The sequence below is a fragment of the Marmota marmota genome, unplaced genomic scaffold, assembly GCF_001458135.2.
Source record: "Marmota marmota marmota unplaced genomic scaffold, marMar, whole genome shotgun sequence".
NCBI lineage: Eukaryota > Metazoa > Chordata > Mammalia > Rodentia > Sciuridae > Marmota > Marmota marmota.
This window is the reverse complement of record NW_026000171.1, coordinates 2,049,207-2,064,377: the sequence shown is the minus strand read 5'-3', so window position 1 is coordinate 2,064,377 and position 15,171 is coordinate 2,049,207. Positions and strand designations below refer to the sequence as shown.

Genomic DNA, 15,171 nt, shown 5'->3' with positions numbered 1-15,171 from the left:
TATATATATATATATATATATATATATTTATTTATTTATATTATATCTACAAGGCAAGCATTTTACCAACTGAGCTATATATCCCAGTCCTTTTTATTTTTGAGACAGGGTCTCACTAAGCTGTTGAAGGTGGCTTTGAATTTACAATCCTCCGACCAAGCCCTTGGGATTAAAGGTGTGCACCACTGCACCCGGCAACCTTGCTTTTTACTTTGAGGCAGGATTCTCACTAAGTTGCCAAGGCTAGCCTCAAACTCAGGATCTTCCTGTCTCAGCCTTCGAACTCACTGGGAGTACAAGATTGTACCACCATGCCAGGCTATGTTGACATTCTGATGAGAGTTTTGCAAGAGACTTTATTTATTTATTTTTGGTTTGGGCACTGGGAATTGAACCCAGGAGTGCTTAACCACTGAGCCAGATCCCTAGTCTTTTTTATTTTGAGACAGTGTCTCACTAAATTGCTTAGGTCCTCGCTAAATTTCCAAGTCTGGCTTCGAACTTGTGATCCTCCTACCTCAGCCTCCAAATTGCTGGGATTACAGATATGTGCCACCTTGCCTGGCAAGAGGCATTATTTAAAAGGATTAAAAAAAAAAAAAGAGGTCTGGGGGTGTAGCGGATATCAATTCAAATCAATTTTTATTCGAAGAAGCTCTTATATCTTCCAAATAAACTCAGGGTTATATCCCAGCATGCAGAGCTCTCAAGCCTGTTTCAAAAATAAAACCCCACCCTTCCCCTTGAGATGCAGGCAGCCTCCTTCAGATGGCTGAGGAAACAATCTGCAATTAGTGGGATAGGCTCAGAGAAATGCTGATAGTTCCGTAGAGTCCTGTGCCAAACCAGTGCTGAGAATGCTAGAGCAGCAGAGATACATTAACACAAGTCAACCTTGGGCCAAGAAAAAAAGAAAAACCACAACCTGAAACTGGAATGCATTAGTGCTGAACCACTGTAGCCAGTTGGTAGAATAAAGGAAAAGTTCCCCGTCTATGTGAACACCAAAGCCCATCAAAATGTGGTTCCAAATCCAAGCATGCAAAGACTGAGATAAGCAAGCCTCAATCTTTCCCTTCCCTGCAGTCACACCAGAAGGCTTCCAGAAAGGTAGAAAGAGCAAAAGCAGGAAAGAACTGGACAAAGAACAGATCATTTACCTGTTTGGGACTGAGGGATACAATTGGAGAATTTCTTGAACTTGGCAATAAAGAAACCATCCATATTGTGGGTATGAGGGTAAAATCGTCGGGTGGAACGCAGAGTGGGATGGAAACGCCTTTCTCGAAAACGGGTAAAACCTTCCTGGCCAAAGTCCAGGCCGGTGGGCACAAGCCTCACATTTCTCTTTTTCAGGGCATAGTCTACTACCCACTCATTCTCTTCCACCTGGACGTGTGGGGAAGACAGAAAGTCAGCAAGAAGTAATAAACAGAGCTGGAGCTGAAGGGAGCTCTTAGGGCCATACAAACTCCCAGCCCTTGCCCTCCCTTGCTCTGCCCCAGCAGAGGCCTCACCATAATAGAACAGGTACAGTAGACGAGGTAGCCTCCTGTCTTAGAAGTGGCATTGACAGAGTCAATAGCACTCAGGAGTAACTCTTTCTGAAGGTGAGCACAGCGCAGGATGTCCTTCTCATCCTGTCCCAAAAAGACCCAGGGTTGAGGGAATTTCATAAGGCTATCAAGAAAAGTGAGATACTACCTGCCTAGGGTGCTCCTTGACATTGTACTCCTCTCTAAAATTACCCAACTTCTCACCTTGTTAGTCTTCACAGCTGGATCCTTAGAGATGACCCCAGTGCCACTACAGGGAGCATCCAGCAATACTCGGTCAAAGCCCCCGACCACCTAGACAAAAGAGGGAGTAAATTAGATGTATTTTGCAACTTGCAGTGTACCATTTATTTCCCAAGGATGGGTCTAAACATTGTCAAGAAGAGGAAGGTAAATTAGAAGCCTCAGGAAAGACACACAGAAGGAGAATCCCACCTTGGGGAACTGGCGTCCATCATAATGGCTAATGATGGTGTTAGTGACTCCCAGCCGGTGCAGGTTACCCACAACACTCTTCAGCCGCACAGCATTGGCATCATTGGCAAGGATCACACCAGTGTTTTTCATCAGTTGGGCTATAAAAGAGAGGACCCCAGTGCTGAGGAGCCAGCTCCTTTGCTTCCACACTTGGTACCCACTCTCCAGACTAGAAACCCACAGGTGAAATCTCACTACTTCAAGGCAAACTCCCCTCTCAACAAGAACAGTTCCCAACTGCCTACCAGATAGCTCTACCCAACCTGTACTGGCTTCTGGTGCCGAGGAAGCCTACCAATACAGTTTTCCTCTTTTACTGAACATCTTTCTGTCCCTACAGACTAAATTACTTCTGTTACATGATATAGCTCAATCTAATGGTTGTGACTGCTTTCCACACACTAAATACTGTGCTGAGGACTTCAAAATGCATCACTTCAACCTTTGCAACACAAGGATAATATAATGGCCAACCCAAGCACAATTAAAAATCATTTTATGAATAGCTAGAGAATCAAAAGCTTGCCCTAAGTCAGATGGGTTTTAAGTGGCACAACTGACATTGGGGCCCAAGCCAACTCCAGAAACTGCTTCTCACCTCTGCTAGCTGCCTGTACACTGAGTTCCATGAGCACTAGGTAAATCACCAATCCTACTTTCAAAAGAATTAGATAAAGTTCATCCCAAACTACCATTCTCGTACCTATGTAACTGGTCTTTCCTCCAGGGGCACAACACATGTCCAAGATCCGCTCATGTTCCTGTGGCGCCAAGGCCATGACAGGCAACATGCTGGAGGCTCCCTGCAACATGTAGTGTCCAGCCAGGTATTCAGGAGTAGCACCTGTGGAGGAGGACCATCTTGTGATATGCTGGGACAAGGACAAGAGCAGAAGGGCTATTGGGCAGGGGACACCTACCAATGGGCACTGAAGAATCATATATAACGAGTCCAGTCTTTGACCACTTGCCCAAGGGATCCAAGTTAATCCCACGATTGATCAGTGCCTAAAGATAAAAAGGATGAATATTTTAAGACTTCACAGGCTACTCTACTCAGAAAAGAAAAATATGAAAACCTGGTCCTACCAATAGGTTCATGGCACAATTCCTATAATGCTCACTCGTGAGAGCCAACAAAGACTTACAGGGTAGCTTCTTCCCCTCATCCTATCCCATGATGCCCATTTTTCTTTTACTTTCTTTTTGTTCTTAGAGTGATAAAGAATGACCCAGGACCTTGTACATGCTAGGCAAGTGCTCTACCACTAGGCTAATTCTGGCCCCTGCATTTTATATATATATATATATACCTTTATTTTATTTATTTTTATGTGGTGCTGAGGATCAAACCCAGGGCCTCGCACGTGCTAGGCAAGCGCTCCACCGCTGAGCCAAACCCAGGTCCCCCTGTACTTTTTTCTTAACCTCAGGCTCCTAACTCAAGGTCAGAACTCCATCCCAATGCAGCACACTATTATCTCCTGTTCCTTCACTTCTGAGAAGTGGACTCTGATTTTCCAAGAGGTGTAGACCCTTCCCACACTAAAATTTAATGTTACTGTTTACAGAATATTAAAGATAGTTACTGGGTTATCTTTCCACCAGGAGACACACAATTCACGAGACCAAGCTTTAATACAGGAGGCTTTAATCTGGGATCTCCAAATCCTTGGAAATAGTTTAAAACATTTTATACCACATGCAGTGGTGAATACTTGTAATCCCAGCTACCTAAGAGGCTAGGGCAGAAGGTTAGCAAGTTCAAGGCCACCTTGGTCAACTTAGTGGTACCTTGTCTCAAAATAAAGAAAGGACCAAGCATGGTGGCACATATCTATTATACCTGCACCTCAGAAGGCCAAGGCAGGGGTCACAAGTTTGAGACCTGCCTCGGCAACTTAGCAAGACCCTGTCCCGAAATAAATAAATAAAAAAGACTGGAAATGTGGCTCAGTGATCAAGTGTCCCTGGTTTCAATTCCCAATACTGTAACAAATACATGAACAATTAATATCAATGTGTATGTATGCCTTTTTCTGAGGACAAGTATATTTCTTCAGCTTCTCAATAATCTTCTTCCGATTTCCTTAGAAGGCAATCATTTACCCTGATGCAGATGTCTCATCTGAGTCACAGGGAGAGAGTTTAGAAGGATGAATTCTCCATTTCAGAGGTCCAGGCCCTCAGCCTGTCAGTCACTAGGTTTGCTTCCTGGGATTGTGTTTACATTAAGATACACTTAGGTCCTGGGCTGGGGAGATAGCTCAGTTGGTACAGTGCCTGCCTTGCCCTGGGTTCAATCCCCAGCACCACGAAAAAAAAAAAGATACACTTAGGTCCAAAGAATCCACCCAGTCAGGATGCAATAGGGAAGCCCCACAATTAGCAAAGGTTGGTCCCTCCCTGAGATATACAAACCCTCACCTGAGCAAGGTCTCTACGCCGGGTTTTCAAGGTATTGGTCCGGAGGGTGATGGGCCGAGGCACCTCATTAGCTTCTAAAAACTCTATCAGCTAGGTTTGAAGACAAGATATTAAGGACTAAGGCTAGCCAAGAAACAGACCAAGAGAGCAAACAGGACATCTCCCCAAATGTCCTGTTCACACAAGGTAAGAAGGTTAAAAAAAAAAAGAGAGAAGAGGCATTAGATTGTCTCAGCACCTCAGACAGAGGGAAGAGTTCCATGAGCTTGCCAAGAAGGAAGTCTCCATAGGAGTAATACGTGGCCAGATCCTTCTGAAGCCGATTCAGATATTCAGAACGAGACCGACCTTCTTTCCGCTGAGCCCCAAAATCCCGCAACACTCCCACTATATCCTGAATCCGCTTGTGAACTCGTTGTAAGTCTGGAGCATGGGCATGTGGGCCTGTTAAGGAACTGCTTCATGAAGTCCTAGGGCTGGGAAAACCCCCCTCTCCCAAGCACCTTCCTCCTACCCTCACCCAGCACTGGAAGGATATCCTGCTCCATATCCCCAGCAGGGGGCAGCACAAATGGCTCTTCCCCATCCACATTGATCTGCAGGCCCCCATCTGCCTCCTCATCCTTTGTGGGGCCTGATAGAGGGGACACTTCCCCCTCTTCCTCTTCATCAGTCTCCTCACTCCACTGGCCCCTAGAAAGAAGTCCAGAAACAGTGATTCAGAGACCAAAACAGACACCTCCTCCTTCCTCATAGCCTCCTCCACCCCAGCTGCTGCCTATCCTCCATCCTAACAGTTTCCAAAACTCACCCAACAGCAGCTTCCTGAGCCTTCTGCTTCTGAGCAGCTCTTTCAATGGGCAGCAACTAAAAAGAGAGATGAGGAGCTGGTAACACAAGCCCATATCACCTCTTCCAACATCCCATGTTATTTTACTTTTCACTAAATATAAACCCAGAGTTGGGGCTGGGACTCTGGTAGAGCGCTCACCTGGCACGCGTGAGACACTAAGTTTGATCCTCAGCACCATATAAAAATAAAATAAAGGTATTATGTTCACCTACAACTAAAAAAATACATATTAAAAAAAATGTAAACCTAACACTTGCTCTCAGAAACAAATATACAGGCTGAAGAATAAGATTTAACATAGGGGCTGGGTATAGATCAGTGATAAGAGTGCTTGGAAAGAAAGAACGAAAAGAGGGAAGGAGGAAGGAAGGAACGTAAAGAATGGATGGACAAGGCTGGGGATGTGGCTCAAGCGGTTGCGCGCTCGCCTGGCATGCGCGCAGCACTGGGTTCGATCCTCAGCACCACATAAAATAAAGATGTTGTGTCCATCGAAAACTGAAAAATAAATATTAAAAAATTCTCTCTCCGGCTGGGGATGTGGCTCAAGCGGTAGCGCGCTCGCCTGGCATGCGTGCGGCCTGGGTTCGATCCTCAGCACCACATACAAACAATGATGTTGTGTCCACCAAAAACTGAAAAATAAATATTAAAATTCTCTCTCTAAAAAAAAAAAAAAATTCTCTCTTTAAAAAAAAGAATGGATGGACAGATTTGACATGACACAAGTCATTTTAAACAACGAATTAAAAGGGCTCATTACACTTTTCTTTCTACTTTTGTTTATTTCCCTTTAAAAAAAATTTTTTTTGGTTGTAGATAGACACATACCTTTTTTCATTTATTTATTTTTATGTGACGCTGAGGATTGAACCCAGTGCCTCACATATGTTGAGCAAGTGAGGTACAGCCCCAGCCCCATGTGTTTCTCTTTTTGATTAAGAAAAAATTTGAAGCTGGCACACACATGTAATCCCAGGGAGGCTGAGGCAGGATGGATAGCAAGTTCAAAACCAGTCTCAATAACTTAACGAGGCCCTAAGCAACCCTATCTCAAAAAAAAAAAAAAAAGGGCAGGGGATGTGGCTCAGTGGTTAAGCACCCCGGGGTTCCATCCCTAGTCAATAAATAGCCATGTGTATAAACAGGAACAAAAACTGCCCTTGGGTACCATTTTGCCATATTTTCTTCCAGATTTACTCTACATCTTTCACATAGCTCAAATCACAATGCATTTTCAAATTTAATTTATAAACTTAGTTAGATCACAAGTATATTCATAGACATAACCACTAATTTAATTAACCATATACATAAACCATAATCCACTGAATATTTTAGAAGTTTCCAGAGTTTGGGGCATTGTGATCCACGTGGCACTTACAAACCTGATAATAACTGCAGACAAAAGAGGGCTGTGGGATAGAATGCAAAAGCCTCTCTTTTTTATTCTAACAATTCTCTATCAAGTTTTTCTAATATATACTAATTGTGTAAGTTAACTTCTTTTTTTTTTTTTAAGAGAGAGAGAATTTTTTTAATATTTATTTTTTAGTTTTCGGCAGACACAACATCTTTGTTTGTATGTGGTGCTAAGGATCGAACCCAGGACGCAGGCATGCCAGGCGAGCGCGCTACGGCTTGAGCCACATCCCTAGCCCTTAACTTCTTGCACCTCATAAAAAAACCTTTGCAAGGGCTGGAGTTGTGGTTCAGTGGTAGAGCGCTTTCCTTGCACATGTGAGGCACTGGGTTCGATCCTCAGCACCACATAAAAATGAATAAACAAAGTAAAGATATTGTGTCCATGTATAGCTAAAAAATATTAAAAAAAAAACAAAAAAAACCTTTGCCTACATTTGGAGTACTTTTTTTTTTTTTTTGAGTACTTTTTAAAACAGGGAAGTACTAGGTCAGAAGAAAGAAACTTTTTTTTAAAATACTGAGACAGAGTCTCATTATGTTAACCAGGCTGGTTTCTAACTATTGGATCTAAGTGATCCTCCTGCCTCTGAAACTACGGGCATACACCACCGTACCCAGCCTCAAAGAAACGTTTTAAAATTCTGAGGTAAAAATTGTTTTATTAAAAATGTATGGATGGCATTTGACACCCAGATAGTGATTATAAAGCACAAATCCATCATCTGCCCAGGGTATAATGCGGTGCTGCATATTCATACCTGTATTGAGGAAGTTGAAATAACAGCCTTAATCTGCTTGGTAGACGACAAAAAAATCAGGAAAAAAAAAAAAAGTAAGACTAGACCCTGTTTTGTGAAACAAGATCAAGTTTGCATTGCCCGCTTAAGGACAGCAGAAACCGTCTGCCTTGAGACCTTTAAAGACTTCCCTCAAATGGGTCGTTTTACTTTAAGAGATGAGGGTAAGACTACAGCAATTGGAAAAGTTCTGAAACTGGTTCCCGAGAAAGATTACATTTTCTTGATGACCCTGCACAATACTGTGAGGAAAATTGACTGCAAAAGCCTACTTCACACTGCCTTCTCTTATTTTCTGCCCATTGATAAACTTCTTCCCATATTTTGCAAAGAGAAAATTCACAGCAAAAGTCCACATTATGTAAGCTTTCTCATATTGAGAGCTCTGCTATGCCATTGTGGAATTTATCCCAAGATCTCCCTCTTCCCCTTTCAAACTCTGCTTCCTTGGACAGATTTGGCAATAGCTTTGTAAGTGATGTGGACATAATTGCCTACAATAATGAAAACAGGAATTTTTTTATTTTTCATTTTCCCCTTAGCCTTTTTTCCCCAGGAAGATCATTCTAAGTGTGAGAGTGTGTGTGTGCACCATGTTACAAAGACAACTACCATGTTAATAAAATATTCCATTTGGGAAAAAAAAAAAAAAAAAAAAAAGAAATTTATGTATAGGACTGGGGTTGTGGCTCAGCGGTAGAATGTTCACCTAGCGCATGTGAGACGCTGGGTTCCACCCTCAGCACCACATAAAAATAAGTAAATAAAATAAAGGTATCATATTCAAATACAACTAAAGAAATAAAAATAAATTTAAAAAGTATGTGCATGTCTAGTCCCATAAATGGTACATGCTCACCAGCAATGAACATTCTCATTTTTAAAAAATGCTCTGTAGGCTGGGTGCAGTAGCACGCATCTGTAATCCCAGTGGCTTGAGAGGCTGAGGCAACATAATCAACAAGTTCAAAGCCAGCCTCAGCAAAAGCAAAGCACTAAGCAATTCAGTGAGACCCTGTCTCTAAGTGGTTGAGTGCCCCTGAGTTCAATCCCTGGTACCTTTAAAAAAAAAAAAAAAAAAAAGAAAGAAAGAAAGAAAAGAAAGAAAGAGAAAAAAAAACTCTGTTTTACAACTCTTTCAAACTTGTGCATGCATTGAGAGAAAACATAAAGCAGGAGGGAAACTAGAATCTAAGGAGCACTACATCCCTTTAGTCAGGTTGTCCTTGTCATTGAAGAACAGTCTCAAGAATCTGGAAAGAAACTGAAAGGTAAAACTTTTTTTCTGAATACACAGGAAAAAAAAGTGAATCTCACCTTTTCACCTTCATCCTCTGAGTTGGAGTCAGCTCCATAGTCATCTACCATATCAGTATCACTGTCCTCAGAGTCCCAGAGGTTCCCCTGGTTCACAACACCATCTTCTTCAGGGTCTTCCTCATCCTCTTCCTCATCACTACTATGGTCTGGTGCTAGGCGTTTCTTGCCTCGACCAACATTAAATAAGGACTGAGCACCCTTCTTATCAGGTGTCTGGACCACTCCTGCAAAGATGCCCAAGGGTTTAAAGAATCCTGGTCTAATGGCAACCACACTCCCCTGCCCACAACCTGAACTCAGTACTTTTTACCCACAGAATGTCTTTTGGCTATTCCTCTCATTCCAAAAATGCTCAGCAAGTACCTCTCAACCAAAGACCCCGAAGACTCTTGATATGGCACCAAGCTTCTATTTTCACTGACCTTTTGGTAGCTTTCCAGACAATGGTTTGGCCCCAGAAGACTTATAAGTCTTAAGGACTTCAACAGACCCAAACCTCCTCTTGGCTGCTCTGAAAAGATATAACAAGTAAGTAAATGCAAACATCTCCAGACTCTACCACCTCCCATTACAGGGAAATTTAACTGTTCACAATTAGCCCTCTCCCTCAACCTATTCCAAGTGGCTAAAGACAAGCAGCCCCAATTTAATCTCTGTAAGTTTGGACATCTATACTTACCTCTTTCGAGCACGACTAGACAGCCTCTTGGAATTTTCATCACCAGCTGTTAAAAAAAGGCAAATAGAGGGTTATAGAAAAAAAGAAAGAAATGGGAGCAAAACTAAAAGCATAAAAGATTAGTACACTAAGGAGATGGCTGGGTGTGTGGCTCCATGAATAACACACATACTTAGCATGTTAGAAGTGCTAGGTTAGATCCTCAGCATGGCAAGATAAATAAGTAAATAAAATAGCTTAACTCACTTCATAGAACTTTCCTAAGCACTGGATAAAAGATGTAAATGAGGGGTTAAAGTACAATTCAGCGGTAAAGCATGTGCTTAGCACACACCATTGATTCCATCCCCACCACCACACAAACACAAACAGTGATGGGAGATGAAGCATCATGTGATCATTCAGTAACCAAATCTAAACTGGGCCTTCCTCCAGGTTTCAATAACAGCATCACATCACCATCCTGATGGTTTAAAATTTATCTTTTTTTCTGCCCTATTCTTTACTCTCAGTTTATTCAGTTACCAACTACGGTGCCTTTTAACTTCATTAATGCTTTTTTTCTTTTTACATATTCTCCCAAGATTTAAAAGGCACAAATTTCAGTATGGAAATCACTTAACTTCTCAGCATGCACTTCTTTAACAGTGCCTCTCTCACAGGACTTTAAGATAATGAATTGATACCGTGTATCCAAAGAGTTCAGAGCAGTGCCTAGAATTTGTTAATACCTCAATATACTCCATCTTTTACCTAAGAGATGACAGAAATTACCTGTGCAGCGGTCTCTTCCACCAGTCCTCCATAATAGAGACTACTCAACAAGTCAGAATCACCCATGCTTTCCCATTTCTGTCCCTTCCATCAGGCAATTCAATGACTGGGCCATTCCCCTCCCCAACTCCCACTTGCTAAAATTTTTTTTTGGGGGGGTGGGGGCATACTGGGAATTGAACCCCGAGGCTCTTTACCCAGGAGCCACATCCCCAGTCCTTTTAATGTATTTTTATTTTGAGACAGGTCTAAGTTGCTGAGACTGACCTCACATTTACAATCCTCCTGTCTCAGCTTCTTGAGTCATTGGGATTACAGGCCTGTGCCACCCAGCTATGTTACCTATTTTTCAAAATCCACTTAACAAAAACCTAAATTATTCAGAAGATCCCGCTTCCTATGAACTTTCACAATGTTAAACAACACCTCTCCTTGCGTGAGTACTTGTATCCCTATTGCATCTTCTAAACACTGATGACAGTGTTCCGTTCATACTTATTTCCTAATAACTCATACAAGAATGTCGGACCTGAACAGAGAATGAATGCAGATTTAAAAGGGAACAGGATTAAAATACAGAATAATTCAAAAGCCGGGGAACCAAGGGTCGATGACACTTACCTGCAGGCAAGAACCTGACCAGTTCTGTCTCAGCACCTTTTTGTTTTCTAGCCTTTCGGCCTGGACCACGCTTCTCCTTCGTAGGATCCAACTTGCGCCCCATGGTACTTAACAAAAAAGGAATAAGGCGGAATTACGCACAATGAAAAAGGATCAGGGACATAGGCCTGGCGATGCGAGAGTGGGTAAGGGCAATCCGACGGCCTCCTCCAGGCCGCAACAAATCACCCCTTACCAGCCCCCGACCCTGCGCTCTCTCCAGGACCCAGCCCACGTTCATGTCGGAAAATCCACCCTTCGTTCCCTGAATTCCTACAGGAAATTCACCTACAGGAAAAGCACCTGAAGCTTTGGTTTACTGAGAGGTAGATTCAAGCCCAAAACGCAATCTCCCAGCGCTGCGCCGCTCCACGTGCAACCCGGTAGGCGTTCTTATCCACCAGCTGCGGAAGCGTCTCACGCAGGCGCGCGGCGCATTTGTGCGGCTCCGCCCCTTCCGGCCAAAGCACCGGAACTGGTGTCCGCCTGGGAGCGTGCGGACTGGCCGACTGGTGTAGGTTTCCTCCACGCATAGGGTTACTTGACAGTTTCCCGGCGTGACATCCTCTCCCTCGCCTTTTTGGTTTTTTGCTACACGCCGGATTGCATTCGGGAAAGCTGATTCCCTGAAAGCGGCCCCTCCCTCTCAAACCAGGGAACAACAGTGAGCCCGCCCTGACATCCTTTGCCCTACATCCAGCCTTAAGATTATGGAATCCCATGCCACTTTCTTCCAACTCTAAACCCTTTGACTAGGAAGCCCTTTTCCTTGTGCACGCCAGAATTCCCCGTCCCAGGTAAGACTTAACCCTCAACCTGGGTTCACATCAGGTCAGGGAGGAGACTTCAGCCACGTGTCACTCAACATGAAAAAAAAAAATCTACTCGGCCTTCCTTCAAATTAACGAGTATACTAGATTTTAGAAATTTTTAATGCTGGGGTAATATAGCTCAGGAGTAGAGCCACTTGCATAGCATGCAGGAGGCCCTGGGTTCAATCCCCTGCATTTTTTTTAATGCCATTCCAAGCACCTTATTAGTTTAATCTTCACATCCTATAAGGTAGGTATATTTACAGATACAAAATCTTGGCCCAGGGAAGTTAAAACCACCTGCTCAAGGTCAAAGAGCCATGAAGTGGTGCAGGCAGATTTACAGCCTCGATTTCTACAGGTGGTTATTCTTAGTTCTGAGCATAGGGGGCACACGGACGGATGGACGGACACGGACACACACACACACCAAAGGCTCTTCAGGGATGAAGCAACCCTTACTTTTCAACTACATAGTTCCTGGGCCTCCTACTGTATGGACACACTCTTCTTTCTTCTACCTGCACCTACACCCACACTGAACCAGAGCACTAAAATACAAGGAAACTTTTATTTTCGATTTTCATGAAGAAATTTGCTGTGGTATTTTTTTATGCTTTTGGTTCTTTTTCCTTTTTTTTTTTTTTTTCCACTTTATTTTAGCCGCTCAGTGGCTGGAGCCGCTGGGTTCCTGGTATTAAAAAGATGCCAACAGAGGTAGCTGTGTCTCGCCCCAGGGGCCCGGCCCACTCTGAATACCCCAAAAAGGGAGAAAAGAAAACTCAAAAATAAACCAACAAAATAAAACCAAAAGGAGGAAGAAATTCAGATCATTTTCTTCAAGCCTGGCAGGAACCCACAACAGTTTGTGTGTAACAGACGTTACAGTGGGAAGAAGCCAGGGTCCAAAAGAAGGCCAGCCAGCCAGCTCCCTGCAGATGGCGCCGGCGCTACTGCTGCTTGTCTCTCCAGCAGGAAGGGCACCACTGCCCCTCACTCCCTCCCCTCCCCCAGTACATGGGGGCTGTTCCTTTACAACATGAAGATGGGCAGAAGGTCAAGAGTCTCTCAGGCCCCCAAGGGAGAAGCTGGGACAAGAGAAAGTGAGGAAGGTCACTGCTCAGCGGTGGAGGCGGTATCCTCAATCCAGATCTTCACTGTTGCTGGGCTACCTATAGTGAAAGAGAGCCAAGAGTCAGAATTTGAATCCACCAGATAGCAAGGGAGCTCACTGACAGCCCAGAAGTAAAGGTAGGAACAAAGACTAAAGTTAAAATTTCCAGGGGCTGGGGATGTGGCTCAAGCGGTACCTGGGTTCAATCCTCAGCACCACATACAAAGATATTGTGTCTGCGGAAAACTAAAAAATATTTTAAAAAATCTAAAAATAAATAAATAAATAAATAAAAATAAAGTTAAAATTTCCAGAATGGTTCTGTGAGAAGAGCTGGTAGGGTAGAAATTTTCCTACCTGCTGTGGGGGAGGTTCTGGTGCCCGATTCGCCAGGCGGCTGAGAATGTTACGCTCTGACATCTGTAACCTCACAGCAACTGGGGGAATTCGGGCAATGGTAGCTGGGAGTCGAGTCACATCAGCTTTCATGTCACTTAGCAGTTCTTCCAATTGTTTTAGAACTGCAGAGGGAATAAAGAAGTGGTGAGCTGTGGTGGTCAACATGAAGATCCTTCTACCCTAGTGAACCAGACCACACACAATGACCAAGTGACTGTAATGTGTTGCTGTCTTTTGTTGAATCACCTGACCTGACCACCAACCACGCTCAAATTTCCTACTCCTCACACACTAGGTTCCATTTTGTCCATGATTCTGGTTTTTGTTTGTTTTTGTACTGGGGATTTGCTCTATCACTGAGCTACACCCCCAACCCTTTATAGTCTTGAGATAGGATCTTGCTACATTGTCCAGGCTGGATTCAAATTTGCCTCAGTCTCCCACCTCCTAAATCTCTGGGATTACAAGTGTACCACTGTGTCTGGCTGATCCTCTGCTTCTTTTAAGTCACCTAACATTCATTATCCGTTGCTTTCTATTGTCTGTATTTTCTCCACTTCTTGAAAAAAGCTTATTCTTACTGTTTCATCTTCACACTCATCTCTCTACCTTCTCCTACTTCCTTTATAAACAACCTTCTTTTCCTCAACTTCACCCTCTACCTCCTCATAATGTTTTACGTTAATTAGAAATAAATGTTGAGGGGCTGGGATTGTGGCTCAGCGGTAGAGCACTTGCCTAGCACGTGCAAGGCCCTGGGTATGATCCTCAGCACCACATATAAATAAATAAATAAAGGTATTGTGTTCACGACAACTAAAAAAATATATTTAAAAAAAATGTTGAAAGGGGTTTAGAATTTGATGGCATTTCAAATCACCTGAAATTACCTCTAAAGTATCCCAGATGATACTCTATTATATTCTGCTTTGCTATCTCAAGAATAATGAATATATTAAATGAGGCAAAGAATTACTGTCCTTGACTATCTCTAAGGCAAAGAACCTCAACATATCCTAAGCTCCCTGACAAGCAGGTTCTGAAAAAGGTTTGGGAACAAGAAGCATATGGATTTGGGGAGGACTTAGTGGAGAGGGGAGACTCAATCAATAGGAGGCAGGAGAGCCACTGACTACCTTTGTGCAGGACTGCATTGGCTGGCTTGTTTCCTGCCATCGACTCCTTGGACAGGTGCTGGTGACTTTCCGCCAAACACTCCACCTCTGCAAAGCGGGTATTTAGGGCCATGGAAGGGTGAGAAGGGTCCTCTGACATGTTCAGGTAAGCCGCCCGACGCAGCTGCTCCTCAATCACCAGGGCTTGTTCTAAGAGCTGAACAGGGACAAACAGGAGATGGGAGTTAACTTATATTTTGTTCATTTCTAATGGGCCTCTCAGCTCACCTCTTCCTATAGGTAATGAGAACCTACAAAGACCTTCAGGGATGGCTCCTCAACACCATTCCTCACACTCAAGCAGTTCAACATTACATTGTCTTTTTCTTCCCCACTGAAGAGCCATGTTTTTACCAACTCTTTAGATTGTCTTATGCAAAAATGATTTAAAAAAAAATTTTAAAACTCAATTTAAAAAAATACAGAATGGGGCTGGGTTGTGGTTTAGTGGTAGAGTGCTCACCTAGCACATGCAAGGCCCTGGGTTCGATCCTCAGCACCACATACAATAAATAAATAAAAGTATTGTGTCCAACTACAACTAAAAAATAAATATTTAAAAAAATACAGAATGTATAAGAAACTAACATTCTGGTGTTTTTCTTTCAGGATTTTTCTATGTATTCCTTTTTTATGTAATTAGGGTTATATTATATACACATCCATGTGAGCATCTTCCTTTATCATTAACCACTTTGCGGGG

General features: G+C 43.1%; 2 protein-coding genes across 16 annotated transcripts in view; both read right to left on the bottom strand.

The window, feature by feature from the left end:
• Positions 1–12,278, bottom strand: part of Nop2 (NOP2 nucleolar protein) — a 14,389-nt gene extending 2,111 nt beyond the window's left edge. The window contains exons 1-15 of one of the 4 annotated variants that reach the window (XM_015500712.2): positions 11,272–12,278; positions 10,930–11,036; positions 9,535–9,580; positions 9,278–9,366; positions 8,853–9,079; positions 5,272–5,327; positions 4,999–5,153; positions 4,699–4,898; positions 4,461–4,550; positions 2,954–3,041; positions 2,737–2,877; positions 1,992–2,131; positions 1,761–1,850; positions 1,518–1,640; positions 1,161–1,389 (exon numbers count right to left, since the gene is read on the bottom strand). In XM_015500712.2, coding sequence (XP_015356198.1) covers positions 1,161–1,389; positions 1,518–1,640; positions 1,761–1,850; positions 1,992–2,131; positions 2,737–2,877; positions 2,954–3,041; positions 4,461–4,550; positions 4,699–4,898; positions 4,999–5,153; positions 5,272–5,327; positions 8,853–9,079; positions 9,278–9,366; positions 9,535–9,580; positions 10,930–11,032 — 1,777 coding nt within the window. In that variant the 5' untranslated portion in view covers positions 11,033–11,036; positions 11,272–12,278. Of the gene's footprint in view, positions 1–1,160; positions 1,390–1,517; positions 1,641–1,760; positions 1,851–1,991; positions 2,132–2,736; positions 2,878–2,953; positions 3,042–4,460; positions 4,551–4,698; positions 4,899–4,998; positions 5,154–5,271; positions 5,328–8,852; positions 9,080–9,277; positions 9,367–9,534; positions 9,581–10,929; positions 11,037–11,260 lie in introns of all 4 variants that reach the window. The other 3 variants (XM_015500711.2, XM_015500714.2, XM_048787621.1) reach the window with 3 other exon arrangements.
• A 316-nt stretch (positions 12,279–12,594) lies between these two features.
• The window catches only part of Chd4 (chromodomain helicase DNA binding protein 4), a 30,081-nt gene continuing 27,504 nt past the window's right edge, over positions 12,595–15,171 (bottom strand). For 7 of the 12 annotated variants that reach the window (XM_015500704.2, XM_015500706.2, XM_048787617.1 and 4 more), the window contains 3 exons: positions 14,430–14,625; positions 13,252–13,415; positions 12,595–12,952 (listed from right to left, as the gene is read on the bottom strand). In XM_015500704.2, coding sequence (XP_015356190.1) covers positions 12,935–12,952; positions 13,252–13,415; positions 14,430–14,625 — 378 coding nt within the window. In that variant the 3' untranslated portion in view covers positions 12,595–12,934. Of the gene's footprint in view, positions 12,953–13,251; positions 13,416–14,426; positions 14,626–15,171 lie in introns of all 12 variants that reach the window. The other 5 variants (XM_015500705.2, XM_015500707.2, XM_015500710.2 and 2 more) reach the window with 1 other exon arrangement.